The sequence below is a fragment of the Xiphophorus hellerii genome, chromosome 7 (genome assembly GCF_003331165.1).
Source record: "Xiphophorus hellerii strain 12219 chromosome 7, Xiphophorus_hellerii-4.1, whole genome shotgun sequence".
Taxonomy (NCBI): domain Eukaryota; kingdom Metazoa; phylum Chordata; class Actinopteri; order Cyprinodontiformes; family Poeciliidae; genus Xiphophorus; species Xiphophorus hellerii.
Window position 1 is genome coordinate 15,509,748 of NC_045678.1, and position 23,048 is coordinate 15,532,795.

The 23,048-nt window shown below is 37.6% G+C and overlaps 1 protein-coding gene across 2 annotated transcripts in view; it reads left to right on the forward strand.

The window, feature by feature from the left end:
• The first annotated feature begins 3,674 nt into the window (after positions 1-3,674).
• Positions 3,675-23,048, forward strand: part of LOC116723365 (rho GTPase-activating protein 6) — a 28,034-nt gene continuing 8,660 nt past the window's right edge. Inside the window, exons 1-4 of one of the 2 annotated variants that reach the window (XM_032568200.1) lie at positions 3,675-3,945; positions 18,619-18,778; positions 21,133-21,204; positions 22,716-22,990. In XM_032568200.1, the coding sequence (XP_032424091.1) occupies positions 3,799-3,945; positions 18,619-18,778; positions 21,133-21,204; positions 22,716-22,990 (654 nt within the window). In that variant the 5' untranslated portion in view covers positions 3,675-3,798. Of the gene's footprint in view, positions 3,946-9,097; positions 9,273-18,618; positions 18,779-21,132; positions 21,205-22,715; positions 22,991-23,048 lie in introns of those variants that run through there. The other variant, XM_032568201.1, reaches the window with a different exon arrangement.

The window sequence follows — 23,048 nt, forward strand, 5'->3', positions numbered from 1 at the left end:
CATAAGTGCTGTAAGCGGTTAGCGTTGCTGTAAGATACACTAGCGCACACAAGTGACAGAAAAATGGCACTGCAGAAACCTATTTTTAACTGGACGATCATCCATTTTTATGGTTGAAATGACGCTGTCCTTAATACGTTGTTCTTTTCACTTTAAAGTAAACAAGACATGAAAAGATCCAATCTAAAGTATTCTGTTGTCTCTCTTTAAAATTGCAAACAGTCGTCCTTTTAACAGATTTCTGCACCAACAGAGACGAAAATCTCTGCAATTTGTATAAATTAAACTACACAACCACCTAAAATACTGTAGCTTTCTCAGCATTTGATTTGTACTTCTTAAGATTTAATCACACTTAAAATATGTTCAAATTGATGCAATTTGGTCCATGCAAATAAAAACTGATTGATGAAATATTTAAGCACACAAATGTAATTTTGAAATTTTATTTCTGTGGTCCTCTAAACCTCAGAGGACCTTGTGTTTGACATAATGTGCTCTGAGGCCTTCACAGATCAGCTGTATTTAAACCAATAAGATATACCTGGACTCTACTTACAAATTGACTTATTTATCAAAGCAAATGGCAGCAATGCATTTTATTAATGGGTACTAGAATAAAAGGGACTGGGCTCACACTTTTCAGTCTATATTAATCATAGAATATATGATTTTCCTTCCACTGCATATCACTTTTAGTCTGCCACATACAATCCTAAAAAATGCATTCAATGTTTGGAGGTTCTACCTGTAAAAAACGTACTTGTGCAAGACAAAGACTCTCCAAGGCTTTTCTCTTTTCTCTGAAGCAACTGCAGTTCAGTGGACACAAATTCAGCCTATCTGCAATGCAAGACAAGTTAACACAAGCCCTGCACAGAAGGAATTTTGAAGATGATGGACATCATTTGCCTGTGGTGGACATGCAATCTGTAACTCTCCCCTCACCTGGTACTCAGTGTCTGCTGTACAGACAGCCAACAAATCCCCTCTCTGCCCCCCAACAAACAAACCACACATCATGTCGGTAGCAATTTAAGCATTTGTTCTACTGCCATCTAGTGGTCTTTTTCTCTGCCCTCACGGCCATGGTTTGTTTCTTTTCTTGACTCCAGCTATGATGACTCATGCAAACTCAAGACAAAATATTTCACATCTGTCTTTCTGAATTATCTAATAAATGCTGAAACTATTTGCTGATCCCCGTGGTGAGTTTACTTATCAAAGAGAAATCTTAATAGTACAGATGTTTTTTTTGTTTGTTTGTTTGTTTGTTTGTTTGTTTGTTTTGAAGACATCTATTAACACCAAAGCCCTGTTCTAAAAAAAAAAGGAAATTTTCCCCTCGCATGCAATGCCTTGCAAAACTGAAGCCTTTAAAATGTTGTTAAACTATAACCAAAATATATGTTTTATTGAGTTTATTTGATAGATACAAAGTATTTAATTTGATTAACTGTAAAGCACTGTACTCCCTCTGAAACATGTTTGACTGAGACAGAGGAGTGAGTAGCGGCTCATTCTGTTTGGATTTTAATGCTCTGCACATTCCAAGTTTACTTCTCAGTTTACTCCCCAAAATAGTTGTCATTTTTGCTTACATTTATTAAAACTTCATTGCAGCAATTTTCTGTTTTACAACTATACTTGAAACAAACCAAAGTGTATACTAAAAGGTATTCTATAAATCAACATGCCCGGGGTTTTCTACTTGGTCTAGCGTTTGTCTTTCCGCACCTATCCCTTTGAGAAATTATGTCTGATGAGAGTCTTCCGGGAGTCTCTACCCAAACTCCACCAGCACCAAATAAGCAGATCAAACGTAAAGCCGCCCACTTATCACCACTTCCCCTGTCTGTTTAGTGGACTCTGTATCTGATAAATCCTTATCGAGGCCATACAGTACTGGTTCACATGTCGCGTTATCACACTGGTCTCTTCCCCAGGGCTCCCACAGGAAGGGTCCGTTCAGAGGGCATGGCATGCCATGTATCTCAGCTACCTTGCAGTGAAGAAGTAATACAGTGTGACTGAGTGAATGCAGCTGAGGTGTGTGCAAGATTGTGACTATATGTAAGAATGAAACTGGAAAACTCTTACTATATGAATCTGTGAAGTGGATAAAACCAGTTTTTTCAGCTTGATCATCTCTGAAGGAAACCTTTAATGTATACTAAACTATTCTCCCTTCACAAATTTCTTATTAATTTTTGTCACACTGAATTTGTTCCGAGCATCAAAGGTAACATGGGAAAATGTAAACTGTAGTTTTTAAATGTCTCCATTGAAAAAGGTAAGAAAAATAGCTGTCTGGACCAACCTTGTTCGATGTGAATAAGCAATTGCCCCCAAAACCTCATACCCAACTGTGCCACCCTTGGCAGCAATCATTGCCATCAAGCACTTGTGATAACAGGTGGCCCACTCTTCTTTGCAGAATTATATTACTTCAACCACATTGGAGAGTTTTCATGCATGGACTGCCTGTCTAAGGCACCTTTTAAAAATTGCAGTCTTCAATTTACAGTATATTTTATCGAAAGTTTTAAGAATCACCAAGAAGTTTAATAAAAAAATATGACACAGTTAATGTTGATAAGTAGCAGGTCTTACCTCGACAATCTCCCATATGATGCCGTTTTGCCCAGATTCGTTCTTACTGTTGAATCATGAACTCTGGCCTTTAACTGAGGCAAGTGAATCACACAGTGCTTACATTGTTGTACTGGACTCCTTTATTATCTCCTAGATGAGTCGTTGATGCACTGAACATTCACTACAGTTTCATGCTTTCTCCATTATATCGGACTGCTGTTACTGGAGTCCCAAACCCTTAGAAATGGCTTTAAGCCTCTGTGTTCCTCACCTCTTGTTTAATTTCTTCAGGTTGGTGCTGATGCTTTGCTTTTTGAGATCTCTCAGCCGACTTAATGTGGTTAAGCAGGTTGATTATACATGTCAAGCAGTAAGCCTGGCTGTGGGTAGTTAAATTGAACTCAGCTGTCCTACAAATATGGTTTATTATTATCAATTAAGTAAATCATGATTCATTAAAATTAATTAGGGTTGATTAAGTAAGATTTCAAATGTGCCCAGATTGCCTCGATATATACAGTATATATATATATATATATATATATATATATATATATATATATATATATATATATATATATAAATTTAAATATTCAAGTGTGATATTTTTTTTTCTTTCAGAAGACTGTAACGGATAATATAGATTATGCGTACTTGTAATAAATGAGACGCGTGTTGTGCACACAGTATTTGTCCGTCAATAAACAATAAACAGAGATGTTCTGAAAAAATACATAAATCAGTTTTGAAAAGCCTTGAAATATTTGCAGACTTCACGTTTTATAAACTACTTATAAGTCCGTTTTGAACATCAAAATCTGTTTACGCTACGAAACTATCATCTATTTTATTTTTATTTATTTATTTATTTTTGCCGCGGGATCAATTCAAATTGGTTTGGCTGAGTCACTCAGAGCCAGTATAAACAAAGTCATGCCCCCCTAATCCCACTGAGTATCGTTTGTCATGCTGTTTTGGAGAAATCAACATACTTCTTAGAAGCATCATTGAGATGCTGGACGCAGGAAGCACTGAGTCACGGCGTTGGGAGGCGGAGGAGGTGATCTGAGAACAGGGGCGCGCATTTCATAATACTGGCAGAGACGCTGCGAGCGCTGGACGGGAAACGGTTCATCTCGCAGCGTTCCTATTATGTGTTTGCGGATCTATATCCAATATTACATGAACGGCTGAGTATGAGATATGGCCGCACAAGGACTTTTGAGCAGCGTGTTCTCATGCTCGCTTAGCCCCAAAAGTATTTCCAAGAAGAAACTGAGGCAGACCAGAAGTTTGGATTCGACTTTGATGCGGCACTGTGGTACCGAGGTTGAGGAAACTTCGTATCAGGTTAGTGCCCTTTAATTGATTGCTTTGAAGGCGGATGTATTATTGCTACGTTTTGTTCTTGATCATACTGCAAACAGCTGTGGCTGTGGTGGGCGTTAATTATCCCTGCTGGAAATCTTCGAGCAGAAACTTATAAAGTAGGAACTTTGAAGAAACCAAACTTTCAAAAGCAAATTTCACTCCCCAATTCATTAGCAAAATTTAAATTACACAGGGTGTAAGAGTTGGTTACATTATTGTTGTCTCTGTATTACTCACAACATTGCGAAAGTGAATGGAATATCATTTAAAAAACCTAATGCAGAAGGATTAACTCTGCTTTCATTTATTCGTTTTATTTTATATAATCTTGGTATTATTTTTTCAAAAATCCTGGATGGGACTTGAATTGAAAAACCTCCCTAAACTAATCAATCACAGTCTTCTGCTGTTGCAACACCATCAGGTCTCTGGCTAACTGGGCAGGTTTGCTTACGTGTGGACCAACATGTTTTACAGCTTGTTGCGTCACTACAAGTGATGAATGTCATCCCTTTTCATCCAATTTGTTGAGATGAATAAACTGTTGCACATTTAAGAAGACTGAAGTGAGACGTTTTAAAGGTGGTTCTCTGGAGGAATGTACAAAGTTGAGACAAGTGTTGATGTTAGAACTTGCAAGGCAAACAGATTTTTTTTTTTTTTTTAGGATTCATAGTGCCTTGGGACAAAAATTTTACATTACAAGCTGAACATGCAGACAACTGCCATCTGAATACTTATATATATATATATATATATATATATATATATATATATATATCTGAAAGCAAACACTTCAGCATACTTATTCCTACATGAAACATGGTGGTGGCAGTATGATGCTGTGGGAGTCAGCAGGGGCAGGGGATGGGATCTGAGTTGATGGGGTCACAGGGTCACAGTTGAAGAAGATATGGTAGAAATTTTAAAAGACATAAAATTGGGTGGCAGTTCATCTTCCAGAAAAACATACAGCCAGAGCTACAATGGGAAGTTTTGGATCAAATCTAATATTCATGTGTTAAAATAGTCAAAGTCCAGACCTGAATCTAACTGAGAATGTGGCAAAACATGAACATTGATGTTCAGAGAGGCAATCCATCCAGTCTGACCTGCCCTGAGTTACTTTGGCAAAGAACGGGAATTATTTTCAGTTTACAGACATGCAAAAGTCTTGTAGCTGTATTTGAAAAAAAGAAAGCTGTTTAGTAAGTTATTGGGCCTGAACACTATTGTAAATAAAAGTTTTCAGTTTTTTTATTTGTTTGGGGAAAAAATCCCCAAAAAACTGAAACTGTGTTTTCTTTTCTTTACGCTCAATAATTTTGCTATAAATTGTGTTCAAGTGCATGAAGTCTGAATAAAATTTTTGAAGTTTGTGGTTGTAAACATAAGCAGGTCGAAAATATAATGTAAATATAAGAAACTAGGTGCATTTGTGCTTGTCTTCTTGCATAACCACTTACAGATCTCACATAAAACAACACAGAGCAACTCTAAACTTGTATGGAGGACAGCAAAATTGTAACTCAATGTGCAGCAGCTGCTTTGCAGAAAGTACACTGGAAGCTATCACATTACTAAATAAAACAAAGTACTAAATATTGGAGGCAATCTGCACTGTTGTGCTTAAATTTTCCCCATGGCAACACTGTTTGTTTATCATATTGGAAATATATCATTGACCTGACACCGTAACAGCCTTGTAATGAATGCCAAGTATCTGTCCTCTGGAGTTATCAACACCAACTCCACAGCCAGAACTTTTTCCTTTTTCACAGAACCTGAATGAAGCTGGGGGAAATAAAGTGAAACAGATATTTGGGAGTTGTATGAGGTTACAGTCTTTTGGACAAGTTTTTGTTGTTGAGATGTTCATGCTAGCTTACATTGTTGTTAAATACGTTAAATTATTAATCACCAATATTTGTTATTTAACATGGTGCAGCTGCACTGTGTTTTACAGTCTCAACTGAAAACAGAGGGACTGAGTTCCTGCCTGAAGACTCACATGACCATGCTGTCGGCTTACAATCAGCTTACAAGCCAGTGGCTTTGTATGCAAAATCTTTCTTCAATTCAGTAATCAAAGTCACATTTTTGTGGGTGTGCATAGAGTCAAGTTCTCCTCTCAGGGACAATAGTATCCAAGAGACCACTGCAACAACACATCAGGGTCTCTGTTTTTGTGGGTGTTTTGTTCCCCTTTTTCACATGAAACGTCTGCACCTCCACCCAGTAACGGCCCCAATGCTGTAAGACTTCCATTTCAAGAGTGACTTCATTTGGCTTGTTCAGTTCCATCTGGTGTAAATGTATTCCAAAACAACTGTTGCAGCTTTTGCATATGCTTTTGCATGTATGATGCTGTGCTAATTAGAAATGTTTAATTGCGGGTAACATAGCAACCCACTTTGTAAACTTGAGAAGGTTTCCTCACATGAAGTTGAATATCACTCCTTTTTTTTTTTTTTTTTTTACTGGTGCGCTCACTTTGGATCTCTGCAGCCTGGGCCGAGATGGAAAGCAGAGACATCTGGTTTACATGAAGAAAGCTTCGACTCTTATTTCTCACAGTGCAGCAGCATGACCTGATCCTTGGCTACAATCCCTCAGGCACATATTTCTTCCCACTAGAGACTTTACATTTGCATGGCATGGGGCTAAACTTGCTGGGCTGCAGCGACTATGGCACCTTACAATCTGCCATTTGCGTGGAAAATGGAAATAAGTTTAAAACATCGCAGGTTGTTTGCAGTTGTAAAGTGAAGGGTCGGTCATTGTTTCGGAGCAGTTTGCATCAACCTTATATTGCAACCTGTGTGTGGTCACACTGCAGATATGATCTGCTTTGTCAGAAGGGTTTTCTTGCTGTAAATAAAAAGATATTCACATACTTTATGAAAAACGCATAAAAATGGGAGCTTAACAAAATGGTTACATATGGTTACAATGACTTATCAAAGTGAAAGATATGGGTTGTTTGTCTTCTGGTTCACCCCAGCATATTACATTCAACTGTGTAACAACATGAGAACAATGGGCACTTAAAACTTTATCAAAAATATACAACAGCAGCATAGAGCAAAGAGGTTTTACATAGGCATTTGGCAGTAGCAACTTGTATGTGATATGTGCTGATATCCTGTGCACTTATTCCCAGCACTGTGTACAATGTCACTGACCTCTAAGTGTTCTACTCTCCCTTTAATATTATGACAACAGGCATGAAGGCTCTCCTCCAGGTCTGTAGTTAAATGTGACACTAATCTTTTCTCTGATCCACAGCGTGCCCAGCATGGTTTATTGCACTTCATTTGAGACAATTCCGCTTTGTTGCTAGTTTAGCCTTTGGATATGGCTTTGTAAGAAATCTGAAAGTATTTTCTTTGTTTATTGTTTCTTTTTTACTTTGCATTCTTTGCATTCTCTTTAATATTGTCTCTGTGGAACTTTGTTGGAAGAGCATGGAGATTATGAGAGCTTTAGAAAAATATTTTTTTTAGGATGCTTCAAATAACCAGTTTGGATATGCTTCTTCAAATTAAATTTTGTAATTCATTTTCCCCCAAACGCTCAAAGGAGCCTCTGATGGAAGCACCCAGAAAGCTTTATGACCTTTAGATTGAGCCGTTCATAACTCCTTTGTAAGGATATAATGATATTAAAAATAAGAATAAGTTTAATGGTCACTGGAACAGAGGTCAGGAGGTTAATAGGAGCCTTAATCTAAAGATAGGAGGATGCAGCTCATAAAACTCATCAGGTCATGTTGTTGTCCAATGAAGCATTTTTACTGGGTCATAATTTAGATGTCATTTTAATCTGTTTTTGTGTCCATTAGGCTGGGGGAGGAGTATGGATTTACAATGCAATAAATCGAAGGGTCTTGTTGTTTCTGTCTCTGGGGATCTTACTCCCCTTTAACCTCTGCAGGTCAATTCTTTGTATACAACACTAACTAAATAATAATAAAAAAAGATGTTTCTGTAGAAGTATTTAAGATCAACTTAAAAAATCATGGTGTGCTTTTAAAAATGTTTTTATAATACCTTCCAAACACTGATCTTCCAAAGACTGAGCTTTCAAAGGCATATATTTTAATGGATATGTTTATTTAGCGAAGAAAAATCCTTTGGTCTTTTTGCAGCTGACACATCTTTGGCCCGTTCAATCAATCCTTACCTACTTTCCCAACCATATTTAGAAATCTATAGTACATGTATGTTTTTATGTGTACATCTTTTCAAGTTTCCCTTTCCAGGCATGTCTTTAACTGTGTTATCTACTGTATGTGGCAGCAAGATACACATCAGAGAAGAGAAAAGAAAAAAAACAACAACCCCCCGCCCCTAAATTACCAACCAAAAATACAGTCCGTCATATTTATATATAAAAAGTGTCACAAAATATGTAGTGGTTCATGAACATGGTTTGAAATTAACCTATATATAACTATAAGAATTGTGATTTGAATAAAGCAGGAAATAGTGATGAAGTAATAACAAAACAAATATGCTTAAATACTGTTACCTGAGTAGATGAGCAGATTTGTTTTAAATTAACAAAAATTAAGTGATTTGATTTGTGAGCAGTTTGCGAAGGTTTGGCTAAAACCTAATAATGTGCATGCTTTGATTTTTAAAACACTAAATTAAAAAAAACATTTTTAAAATTATTGTTTACATGTAAGGTTCACTTTGAAAAAGGATTCCAGTAGAATGCATCTTTAATATTGGCAATAACGTTTAAGTTTCCACAGTAAAAAACGATTATTTTTTTTTTGACTGACCACTAGAAGTTAGATGATTAATAGATCAGAACCATCGTAGAACATTTACTATAAGTTTTATGGTAATAGCAAAGCTGAGGGTTATGGGTAATGTAGTCTTAATAACTGCTTGCTTTTGTCGAACTGTGCCAAGAGCTTTAAAGTGGCTTCATTTGAGGTCTTTCTTTCGACGCTAATCTGCCAGTACACACTTTAATCTGTTTGCGGTACATTAAGGAAGAGACCCACGCTTCCAGGCAGCCCCACCCTGTGTCATGCTCTTCTCTCTTTGATAGATGTTGGATATGTAGGGTCGTTCAGCTCGGTCTTTCTCTCCGCGTGCTCGTAGTGACCCCTGGTGGCCAAGTGTCACGGTGATTCTGACTTAGGTTCATTGTTGTGAAGAGTTGGAGCGAAGTCAGGTGGCGCAGGTTAAATTGTGAGAAAGTTCAGGTTTCAACGGAGTTCGGGTGACTTTTTGTCTTCGGAAAGCAGGTTTTTCGTGATGGGAGAACGAAGCAGCATCCTTTGTCTTGTGAGTAACTGCTGGGTTGAGTTTTTTTTTTCCTCGCTGTTTGAGTTAACTGTGGCTTCTGAATTTTTCAAAGGTGTCCCGAAGTCACCGGAATAATAAATAAAGGCTAACAAAACACAATGACGCAAATGCATTGTTACCACTTAGTGAAGTATTCTTTACTGCCTTAAATATACTTGTAATATGTTGCATAATTTATAAAAAATGTTTTCTTTTATTAGAAAAAGAATATTCTTTGGTGTGTGATAGATGGTTTCATTTGCAGTAGTTTGTGCTCACATTGTTGTACTTTTAAAACGCGACGAACTGACTAATAGAAGATTGGGCAAACATTTCCAAATAGAAAAACGACAGGGTTTGATACAGAGTCTTACAAAAGTATTTATGCCTCAGTCATTTTTTTCTCCATTTATTTTGTTCCAAACACAGTTTTCAGTGACTGTAAAGTGAAGGAAAATTACGTATGGTGTTCAACATATTTTTAAACAAAATTCAGCAAATTGCGTTTGCATTTGTTTTCCATTTGTTCTTAATTATTTGCATTTTGTTTTTTCTTTGCAAGACAGCTCAACTTTTGTCAGGTTGGTTGGAGAGTGCGTGAACAGAAATTCTCAGGCCTTTCGAGTTAGATTTAGGTCTAGATTTTGACTTGGTAAAACTGCAAGTCTTATTTATCCTCTAGTCCAAAATATTTTATCCTCTAAGTGAATACTCTTTTGGGTAATCAATCAATTGAATGAAAGTAATTGGTACATTCTGCAGATTTTCCATTTATCCACTTAAGCCATTTTTGTGCAAAATTAGAAATACATCGAAAGATGCCAATAAAGAAATAATACAATTCCTTTTTAAATGAGAAAATAAACACGTGTGTGCTAAGATGTTGCCTAAAATGCAACATCTTAGCACACCTTTTGTGTGTGCTTGATGATCTGTAGCAAAGATGTGTCTGCAGTTAAAAATGCTTCCAAATTCAGCATGTGAAAAGCTCAGCTCTTTCTGCTTAACTTAACATCAGTTCTTCTGTGTGTGGTTAGTCTTTTGACTATTTTCTGGATTAACTGAGTAATAATTGGATAGCAAAAGGTGCTATCAATTTTGGCTTAATTACTGCTCTGAGTATGTTTGTTATTTTAGCAAAAGGCCTTTTTTTGTTTGTATGAGTCAGTTAATAATTGACCAATTACTTCTTACACAATTGCCCTCGTTTCATTCATCTTCCCATCAGCACTCTTACATGGTCCCTAAACACGCCCACAGTATAATACTGTCACTACCATGTTTCACAGTGTGTATAGAAGATTCAGGGTGATGCGTTAGGTGTCTGCCACATATAGTATTTTGCACAAAGGACAAACTGTTCAGTTTTAGTCTTCTCATATCAATTTAGCTTATTCTCTGAATAATGCTCTTCTTGCCCAGACTGTTATTTTTTGAAGTAGATTTTCAGTTTGGCTGTCCTCTGTGCATTTTGGATGATGCATTGGTCTGTGAGACTCCACATGTACAGACTGTTCGAAAAGCAATTAGTCGCAATAAATTTGATTGAGTGGTATCAGATATAACAAACCTTCTTTGTTAAAAAAAGAAGAAGAAAATAATGCATTTCATTTTGGTCTGTCATATAAAACTTGAATGTAGTACATCAAGATTTGAGGTTGTAATATGAAAACATGTAAAAAAAAAAAAAAGAAAGATAAAACTCAAGGGCTAGAGATACTTTTACAAAGCACTATTATGTCTACAAGTTAATCCCGTTTTAACTTATCCTGCAGAATTAACTCTTGGCATCCAGAGCTGAGGAGTATTTCTCACCTCCATGGATCTCGCTCAAGTTTACTAGATCAGCGCAATCTTTCCAGGCATATTGTATGAATTACTTTGCAGATTTCCTCCCATTGTTTTCTCGGAAGCACTGCTGCTTTTCAGCAAGGCTTTGAATTAAAATTAGCTACATCCACATACACCTGTAAGCAAGCAGTGGATTTTCACTGATTCAGAATGGGAGCTGGTATGACTCACCGTTTTATGCCTTTTTGACAGGATTATTTATCTAATTGGCTGGGATATTTAAACACTCAAAGTAATTGACTCCATTATGAGTGGTTATTTCTCTGTATCTGTTTATGTTTGGCCAATTCTTATTTTTTGGTTTATTCAGACATTTTTATTTTGTATGGAGGAAACAAGTAAAGCCATTTCAAAGCTATAACGTATGTGTTTCCTACGTAAAATAGGAGGGGGTCTGTCCTGTAAGAACTGGGCCCAATTGTTTGCATTTGCATTACAGTTCGTTGTTTAAAAAAATGCCTGCATCACTTTAGGAAAATTACATATTCACATTGCTTTCATAACCGGAAAGTATTGGAGCAAAACTGTGGCATGGTGGCATGTCTCGGCTTGACCAACTAACACCTGTGATTATGCAGAGTGTGGAAGGATGTTTCATTAAAATGTTGAGCACAATGCTTGGAAATTACTCACTTTTACTCTTATCTGTAGACGTCAACAGAAACTGTGGGAAGGCACCTCGCATTTGCATCAGACACAGAGAAAGTTTCACTTCAAACAGAGTCATACGAGAGGAATTTATGTTTGTCAGAATTGGCTGGCAGGATTTGCTCAATGCATGTCGTGTCACCTCTGACCTATAAAACATTGCCACATTTCTTCTTTCTGCTGGTAGATCACATAAACGTTCAATTTGGTCCAAAAAGATGAATATTATTAGTTGATCATACTTTGCAACTCAGAAAAACAAAAAATATACAACAGTCTGTAGGTACTTGTTAAGCATTCTGTCAATGTTACCAATAAAAACAGAAAAGACAAGACATTGAGACAAGCCTTGTAAAATGTACTTTGCTGGCAACAGTTCAAAGCTGGTAAATAAGAGACATCTTGGGAACAATTGAAACATTTTTACTTCTAAAAGAATGTAAAGACAGAAATGAATGTCTCTGAAATCTACTGCATGATTTCTTGTGCTGGTTAACTGACTTCCCCAAATTAGGGGATTTTAGACAAAACCGTTAAGAGGATATCAAATGAGCGCTTAAAATTGTCTATATGCATACCTGTTCCTTGGTTTGTGCTGTCCCTGTACCATCCTGCATTCACAATCTCTATGGCAGGGGTCACCAACCTTTTTGAGACTGGGAGCTACTTCATGGGTACAGAGTAACACGAAGGGCTACTTGTTTGATATGGACATAAATTTTCTTGGCTCAGCCATTATAATAAGAGTATATGGTATATGATTGCATGCTGCCTGATCATATTAATGTTAGGGACTACTGACAATAGTTAGCAGTAATAATTTACCATGCAGCTATGGTTAATTGCTATTATGTGATCAGAAATTCTTAGTTCAGAGTTTTCAGTTTGATTCCCTTTTGGAGCTTTTCTGTGTGATTCTAAATTGCCCACAAGTGACTGAAGAGTCTGGATTGGTGCAGCTGAACAGATTTAACTTTAAATAAAAAAAAGAAACGTTATTGTATTTTGTTATTATCCAACCCTCTTTACTACTAACAAAATTGTGGAGAGAAGAAAAAGTTATTTTGTGCCACAACATCTTGTATGTAGCGCACATCAGTGTGAGTCTGTGGGGGTCAAAGGGCACGCGAAAACTTAAATCTGATTGGTCAGTTTGCTTTTTCTGTGAGCTAAAAATGATGAGTGGAGTTTGAATCTCCCATAGTTCTAAGATCCCACCTGAACTTTTTACAGTGTGCAGTTCTGGCGAGTCGCCGGTTTATTAGCTTTTTTTTGTGGTTTCACAAACTTAAAAGCTGACGGGTCACCAGCTGGCTGACACCAGCAGATGTCGGAAAAAAAACTGTCCGACAGATTGGAAGGTATGTACAAAAGTATCACTGCACCTGACCTGCAAGAGCACAACCACCTCTCTCATCATGTGGCGTCGCACAAAAGCCGCACAAACCTAAACCACTAAAGCAGCACACCCTTTTTTTCGTTTTACACAAACGATGCTAAATAATAAAGACATGGAAGCGAAGCCGACCCGTGTGATCCACGGAAAGAGGAGGATGTTGATTCCCAGGTTCAGGTGGTGTCAGACGTCCAAAGGAGGAGAAGGTGAAGCAACAATGTTTGCTTAATTTCTACTCTTTTGGGGAACGTTTCGACTAGATTAAATTGTTTAACTCGCAGTCTTAGCGCGACGCTCAGGAAGAGCAGCAGATGTCAGCTGACAGGTGACCATCAGCTCTCCAGGTCGGGAAACATCAAAGAAGCTCAGAAACCGACGACCCGCCAGAACAGACACTGTAAAAAGCTCCGCCGGGATCCAAACGACCGCTCTTAGAACTACGGGAGGTTCAAACTCCTGTCATTCATTTTTATCTTACAGAAAAAGCGCCAAGCCGCAAAATAAACAAAAGCAAACTGACCAATCAGATTTAAGCTTTGGCGTGCCCTTCCCCTCCCCCCACAGACTCAGACGTTCGCTACGTACAAGATGTTTTGACACATAAGATCTTTTTTTTTTTTCTCCACAATTTTGTGAATTGTAAAGAGAGTCGATAATAAAACTTACAGAAATTATTATTTTCATTTTTTACTTCAAGGAAAATCTTAAGGTAGGCAGAGTGGGTGCAGCCGTCCAGCTGCAGGCGCTGCTGCCCTCCGATAAAATCCTGCAGGCGTCTGCGCAGTACTGAACTTTAACCATAGAAATTTATGCATAAAGCAATTAATTTTAAATCTTTTTTGTAATTTGCTTTAAAAAAAATTCTAATATAAACAAATGTTATTAATTCAATGTAAAAACATTAAATTAAATAATTTTGTTGGCAGTGCTCCCTAATGACAATGGCTATTTTTAGAACTTGCTCTGCGGGCGACTGACAAGGTCACCTCGGGCGACCAGGGGCCCGCGGGCACCGTGTTGGTGACCCCTGCTCTATGGTAACCAATTGACGTACTGGCCAAGAAGTGGTAGTTTACACTACTTTCCACTACTTTCTTGCTTTTAACTCTAGTTGTTATAACTGCAGTATAAAGATTTGCCTGGAATGATGTTTGATACCAGCCCTCCAGTACATTTAGCTGGATTTTAAGATGCAGCCATAAATCCTGATTAAACCAAATTTAGAGCATGTCATTACTTGCAAACGTCTGTTCATGCTGTGTGAAAACTTAAGATAATTCATCCTGTAACTTGAGATGTATTGCCCAACCTCCATCCTCAAACAAACTGCATTGTGTGCAACCTAATTCAGCTTGGTCAGCTAGCTCCCTCTGGAGCAATTGGTTATGGAGCTTCTCCTTCATATCAAGTCATGCTTTCATATGTCAACAAAGCTTACCCTAAAGAAAAAAAAAAAAAACAGCACTTGGAATATGGATTACTAACAGGTGCATCTCAATAACTTAGAATGTTATTGAAAAGCTAATTTATTTAACTGATTTGAAGCAAAACCTATATAGAATCGATACATTCTTACTGACACATTATTTCTTGTTAATTTAGAAGAAAATGACATATGAACCAAAGTTCTCTAAAATTTTAGGTGAACTAAAAGGATTTTTTATAAAGAAATGACTGCTGACTTAATAGTTGTTCAGCAGACAGTCATTGACACTGTCTTTAAGTAAAATAAGCTTCAAAAGTGCAATTCTAAAGAAGCTAGCTGTTCAAACTACTATATATGAGTATATCATTGGGAAGTTTGGATGCATAGGCAACAGAGATAACTGCAACCTTAAGAGTAGGAGTGTACTGATAAATAGGCTCCGATTTCCTTAATTTTGTGAGACTGATGATTGGTCAATACTTATACACTGATCTTATCTTACCTCAACAAAGGTCTAAAAATCAATCACTATCCTCTTTTGCTCTGCCATGACAGAGGTTTGACTGACAGACCTGCCTACCAGGTCATGTCTGCATGTTTGGAGCGAACAATAGTCACCCCTCTGTTGCAAACTCAGCCACTTTTTGGCTATATTTAGCAATACTTTAGATAAAAAAAATTAGTAATGGCCAAAATCGGAATTGGCAGATCATTTTTTTTTTGAAGATTGGTAATTGGCGGTTGGCCAAAAAACTGCCAAAAATCGGTGCACCCCTACTTTAGAGGATTGTGAACAAAGCACATTTAAGTGTTTGAGGAACTTACAAATGTTACACCCCTTATGTAAAGGCACTCCTGAACCAGAAACAATATCAAAAATGTCTTACCTGGGATAAAGGAAAAAAGTTTATCTGCTGCTCAGAGGTCCAAAGACTTATTTTTGTATTTCATTTAAAAATCAAAGTCCCAGAATATGTGAAGAAGAGTGGAGAGGCACTAGAGGTCCAATATAAAGAACCTGAATGAAGAAAGTGTTGATTCAGGAACTCAGATTATCCGTTAGTGTCAGTCCACTGTGTTTTATCAAACCCAACATTTTTATTTGGTGTGTAAAATCATCATAATTACAAAGCAGAGCTTTCTCCTCATAATATATGTATAGCATTTCAGTTTCACTTTTTAAATGAAAGCAAAGTTATTAATACATTATTTAATAAAACTTGAAGCTATCGAGACAAGTACAGATCCATATTGCAAAATTTGTTAAAAAAAGCAAAGCAAAACACTGAACTCATTGGATTTTTCCACAGTTGTATCTAATTCTTTCTGCACTTGATGCTTTTCAATACCTTGTTAACGTGCTAACTGGGGCTCCAATAGGTAGATATTTCCACTCTTCTACCATGTTTTGAAGCTTGTTGTTCTTACAGCCTGGAAACCTGGTCTCAACCACTTTGTGAAATTTTGACTGACTCGATTGCATCTGTCTCTTCAGGTAGTTTCAAACTGACATAATGATGTTGACTTCAAGACTCTGTGTGGGCTGAGCAGTGGTTACAGAACTCCTTGTTGTTCTCGTCGTTGAAGATATTTCTTTGACAGTGTTTTGGTTGTTGCGATGCAGAAAAAGGAACCTGGAGCCAGATACATCCCTGCCACATTTATATTCCTCTTCTCACGCTTTGCGTGTATGAGTGTATGAGTAAAAAAAATTCTGCTATGGTAGCTCAGTCCTAATGCTCGTTTAAATGGAAGTGAGCTACTTCACCGTAAGCCTTATCCTTATAATGAGTTACTAAGCCTCTTTGGAACATGGCTCAAATGATTGGCTCAATAGATGTGGATCAAAGCACTTTAATCTTCAGCATGAAGATGCTTAAAGCTTGAGAATGTAAAATCTGATTATATGCCCCCTTTACCACTACTGTGCTAAATCTTCACAATTGCTGCAAAATGCTTTTTGATTCATTAAAATAAAGGATTATTACTGACTTTTCAGAGTGTGCACTGAAATATCTGCATCTGAGGCAGATATGTTAAGGATTGGATTAAAGTGGAACATTAAGTGTTGTATTAATGATTTCACTGTAAATAATTTTGTTTCTTGCAAAATTTTATACAACTGTTGACAAATATTAAGTAAACAGTTTTACTGTTTTTACAGCTGTGGTGCAGTTTGCATTTATCAGACTGAGTGAAACAGCTATCAGTTTCTGCATACCAGGGGCCTCTTGAGTGTGATATATAGTGCTGAAAAAACAAGTCTTTGTCTCCTTAAAGTTTTCTTTTGTCTTTGCTTTTTGACACATAGACATGTTTTAGGTGACCAAACTTTTTTTTGTGTATACCAGACAAAGACAATCTGCATAAAGGCTAAAAGCAAACTGTATAGTGGCTTACCTGTTACATTATTATTCATATATTTTTGTTCATTTTAACCAGCCACACCTCAGCCTAATTACAGTAAGTGAACCACAGTGACAGCTATCATCCAAAAATGGAGAAAACGTAAAACAGTGATGGCCTAAGACCAAAAATACTTCAAAGGTGCACAAACATCTGACCCCAAAGGTCACAAAAGAACCCAGAATTATGTCTAAATCACTGTAGGCCTCACATGTCTCAGTTAATGTTAGGGTTCATGATTGAACAGTAAGAAACAGAAATGGCAAAAATGGCATTCTTGGTAAAGTCCTAAGAGAAAACTCCAGCTGACCAAACTGAAGAGAAAGGCCAGTCTCATATTTGCCAGAGAAAACAGCTGCAAGACTTTTGGAAAATATTCCCCAGACTGATGAGACAGAAGAGAAACTTTTGAGCAGTTGTGTATCTTTACATGTGGCATAAAACTAACTGAGAAAAAGAACATCATACTTTTGGTGGGAGTATGATGTTCTAGGGCTGCTTTGCTGCTTGGATATGTTTTAAGATCATGATGGGATGCATATACAGATACACACACTACAGGAATGTTGCATTTATCACAAGCACTTGATGATAATTGTTGCAATGGTGGCATAACCAGTTATCAAGTTATATCAGCTTATCTCTGTCTGAAATTAATGATTAATGTTTAATGATCTGAAACATTTAAAGCACAGCTTAATGTTCTTTACATAATTGCTAAAACCATGTTGTGACAGTATAATGAGACAGATAATCTGTGAAAAGATTGATCTCCTCCACTGGGAGGAGAATTACCCAGCTCCCAGTCAGAGTCAACCAATCAGAGGCAGGAGGATCATCTTAGCGCTGTCAATTAACCTTGTGAACATGCTGTTAAATGTGCTAGTGGTGGAGAAGCAACTCACCGTTACAGAAAAAACATTTATCTGCTGTGAATAGTGGCCATGCTAACTAACTTTAGCATTCACACCAGGCTCTGTTGACGGAGAGAAGCTGTAAGGAAGCAGAGTGCAAGAGGGGAAGAGGGAAAGAAGTGAACAGTGTACACATGGAAATGATTGACAGCACTAAGGACCTCCTCCTGGCTCTGATTGGTTGTTTCTAATTAGCACTGGGAGGAGCTTGATTTATTCTTTTCACAATTTTGTCACCAGAGTTTTCCTCAGTGCATTATAAGCCTGGTGGGCCACCAGGCTTTACTTATACCCCCACCAGGCTAGGCATTGTTTTTTTTTTTTTTAAATGTTTGCATTTTTAGGACTTTATAGTTGGTGTTCAGGTATTAATCTTCCAATCTTTTCATAACACATAATTATCAAGTGGTATTTTCAAACTATCTGTCAACTTTAAACATTTTTTAACTCAAAAACATGATGGGCCCCTGGATGAATGACTGCCCTAGTGTCCCAACCACCAGGCTTGACAGGTTTTCTGAAGGAAACCTTGCTGTCACAACATAGTGACAGTTTCAACAAATATGTAAATATTTTTTATAAACTTTACATTTTGCAGCTTGTGTGACAAGCAAGCAAAAACAGAATTCTTCTGTTTAGTTGGCAACTTTATCAACAAAATTTTGTCTGCTTTATTGAATTAATGATATCTGCGTGTCTCCTCAGGGTGACATCACCTGGAATACATCTTTGGGACCCAGCATTTCCCTAAAACCAGTCCCACTGCAGAGCCTCTCAGAACTGGAGAGGGTCCGCCTTCAGGAAGTTGCCTTCAGGCGACTGATTCGGTGTCACGACCTGGGCTGCCATATCACCATTCCAAAATGTACTTATCTTCTTCACACACACACACTCAAATATTCACTTGTGCAAACCTCTTTTTGTCTGCTGACATATATGAACATGCACAGATCCACTTATTAGAAATCCTGGTAAATATCTGTGGAAAAGCTGGAAATAAATGTACAGTATCTTTTATTGCAGCAGCTGTAATGTAGGTATCATGGAGAAAACACATGTGCAACAATAACTGACTTCCCTAACAATCTCTATAAAATGCATATGAAGCCTTTTAAAAGAGTTTCATTAGTAACACACACAGATGTCCATTTCCTTAAGCAACTCTTCAAAATCTAAAGCCAGTAGAGCATGCCGTTTAAGTAAGGGAGATGCTTGCTGATCTAGTCAAGGGGATTGTTACTTGCCTAAACTTGATTGCATCTACAATAAAAGCATTATTTTAAATGTTTTAACAACTGTAACCATTACAGAAAGGTCGGGCAACAACTTTAGTTTGTCTTCCAAAAGCACAAGAAAGGCAAATAATTTTTTTGTAGAGCTGGAACCATTTTTTTCCATTGCCTTTATACTATTGCAATAAAGGATTACTTTATTAATTGCTGATATATCTGGGATTCAAATAGATACGCAGAGTATATGTTTATGTCAGTTAGTTTGCCATGTATAGATCTAGCTCAGGTATGGACACAAAGAAGCCATAAATCAATCATACTGGTCTAATTTCATGTTGGCTCACAGTTTGAATGCATGGCACATAGGCCTGTCACGATAGCAAATTTTGCTGAGCGATTAATTGTCTCAAAAAATTATTGCGATAAACGATAATATTGTCTGAAGACCTTTTTACACTGATTTAATGGAAATTACGTAATAATGCACGTGATTTCCTGCCAAAGATAGATGCACTTTATTTTCAAAAGAATATTTAACACTGGAGCTGATAAACAAAATAAACAAAACAACCAAAAACAAAATGGATTCTCAGTCTCCATTAACAAAAAATGTACTTGATAAAAACTAAACAACATAAAGCCAAAGTGGAAATAAATACTGCATTCAACCAAAAGAGTGCAGATTATGAAGTCTGTATATTATGTTGCCCTTCAGTAATAATTAGATTTAAATAGAGAAGATGGGCACATCGACTACCTGATGCAATAATTCACACTACATGATTTTTTGCTCCTATTTTTCCCCTTATGACAATCTTAGACCTTTGATCTTTCTAAGATTGTGTGGTGTGTTACGGTAGATCGTCGTTGCAGCTCCGATCTAAATCAGGGTTTTTCCCCAACTGGGATCTTAACGCAGCCTGTTGAATGTGACAGGCAGCCAATCAGAAAGCTCGGATTCTCCTCCGTGTTTTCTGAGGGGAAATTACGTCGGGGAATCCCAAACAGCTGACACGGCGCAACCCGAAGTCCAGCGGACATTGGAGATGATACGTGGAAACAACATTAATGTTTATTCAACATGCAAAGAATATAGAAATGACAAGGGGAGGAGTTGGAGCGAAATTGCTACCGCAGTTGATAAACCCGGTAACTTTTCAGCTGTTCTTCGTTAACGTGACTAAATAGGTTATAATGATTTTCATTCAGTCAGGACTTTACGCTGACACTAGCCACATGCATTGCAGGTAGATTGTAGTAATGCATTGATTAATACCTGGTTTTAAAATTAGTTCACTGGACTTGTAGCCATTATTTTGCGCCCATTGTTGGACACCACACGGCAGGAACGAACCCGATCGAACCGTTATACCTAGGATTTCTGTCGGCTAATGTGTGATCTGTCAGGTTTTAAAAATGGGCCGACAATCGGCCGACAGCTCTAAGATCGTGTAGTGTGCACTGAGCTTTACACTAAGGAAATGAGGAAGGGAGGAGTCAGTGGAGAGCACCGGAGTTGAGCCTTTTTTCATTCGGTGTCATCAACAGAAAGAGAAAAAGGCCGGAAGAGACGATAATGCCGATAATTGAAATGACGTCGATAGTTTTAATTTATCGTACGATTAATCGATTTATCGTTTATCGCGACAGGCCTAATGGCACATAAACTTTAAAAATATAACTAATGCTACTTCCAAGCTGTCCTTGTCACTGCTCTGATGTCTGAGATTCAATATGTTGTGCAACTTATTCAATCTCTCCTACACTTGGTGAGAGGCAATTAAGTGTTCTAGTTTGCATCAAATCAGCTTCAAGATTGCCTATTAAAAAAAGCTAATCTTATTGAATCAATTGCATTAAAATATAGATTTTATTCACCCTAGTATAGTGCAAAAATGACATTGCTTGCTTGAGTTTAAGGGGATCAGTAGTGAAACAAGCCTGAACAGGAGCTAAATAAACCAGATTTTTGTATTTACTTTTACAGATGGCCACAAGCACAAGAAGTCTCTTAGGAAGAAGTTGGATTCGTTATCTAAGGAAAAGAACAGAGACAAAGGTAATGCCGCTCATGATGAGTAGCGGTGTTTCTCAAATTTATCCTGTGAGAAGATTTCACACAAATATTACAGAAGAATGGTATAGCTGTAAATCCCAAACCGAAGTCATTTTCAAGCCTGTGGAGATAAACACAGTTGTATTTTAGATCCGTGGGAGCTTCTTATTAGTTTCTTGGGCCTTGTCAGGCTCTGACATTTTAAAAGCTGCTCTTATCCTTTTTGGCTGAAGCTGTGTACACTCACTCCACCAAACACACTTTCAGCTGTTTATTCGCTCGGAGCTGTGAGTGATCAGAATCTTCCAGAACAGAGGAAGCTGTGATCTTCAACCACCACACAGCCCCGCCCTCTGCAACAATGTGGCAGGAAAGTGATGTTCTCCGTCAGAAAGAGGCAGTCAAGGGAAATAACTAAAACAATCTTAAGTGGAGGCTCATTCGTTGCAGCTTATCCTCCGGCATTCCCAGCCCCCTCTTTCCTCTTTTCTCCTCAGTCTTTTGTTTACAAAGGCACTTGGGAAAGTATGCACTCACTGAATATTAAGTGCGTGCTGTGCTGTTGCCAGTTCCTCTTTATTTTTAGTAGAATTTATTTAAGATTCTACTAAAATTTTAATATGTTTTCCTGAAAATTATACAAACGATAGAGTGCTTTGAAAAATGTACGTAACCCTTAAATCTCTACACATTTTATCACGTTACAATCACAATGTATTTAATTGTGATAGACCCACACAAAGTAGGGTATAATAGTAAAGGAAACATACATTTTTATATGGATTCCAATATATATGTCTTGCATTCACCCACTCTTATCCTATACCAAAAAATGCAAAAATTAAGAAAATGCTAATTAACACTGCGCTTAGTCCTTAAGACACTATTCCAAATCTGAAATTTGGTGGTGGCAGCATCATTATGTGTGGATTTTTTTTCTCTAGGGTTAGAGGGAAGCACATAAAAAGGTCAGTGGATTGACAGATGGAGATAACCATAGAACAACATTAAACATGCAGCTACAATAGACTGGAACCGTAATAAACATATCAATGTGATAGAATGGACCAATCAAAGTCCAGATCACAATCCCTACTAAAACATCCCTGGGAAGACCTGAAAATCTTTCACACACCTTCCCCTTTCAGTCTGCGCAAAGCTGTTTGACCCATACCCAAAAGTACTTGCACCTCCAAGTGCAGCAAAATGTAATTCTTAACTCAGAGTACTGGATACAAATCAGTGCCACACTTTTCAGTTTTTTATTTGTAAAAATTTTGAAATCCATTGTTCTTTTCCCCACTTATGCCTTATTCTGTGTTGGTCTATCCCACACAATTGTCATAAAGTGCTTTTAAATTCACAGTTGTATCATAAAAAAATATGAACAAATTGAAGAGGTGTGAATGCTTTTATGAGACATTGTGAACTATACATGACTGAAGAACAATTCAGAAACTATGTGCCAACTTCAGCTTTAATCACTACTTCTTACTCTCCCCCTCATCACACAGAGACTTCACCACAGGCGTTTGGCATACCGCTGTCGCACGTCATAACCAACGACCGCGTGCACAAGCTCCGGCACGAACACCAGCACGATCACCAGCGGGAGGAGCAGAGTAATGCTACTGAATTGATGCTATCCTTCCTTCACCTGTCCTCTGGCTTCAAACGGCCTAACAAGGAGCTCTCCAGCAGCAACTCCTCTCTGAGCTCCACCCCAGAGAGCCATAACGATTCTCCACTCCCCAGCACACCAGACATAGCCTCACGGACATCCAGGAGGGTAAGCCTTTCTGTCAATAAACCTGAGTCACTCATGTAGAACAACAGGGGTTCTGTCT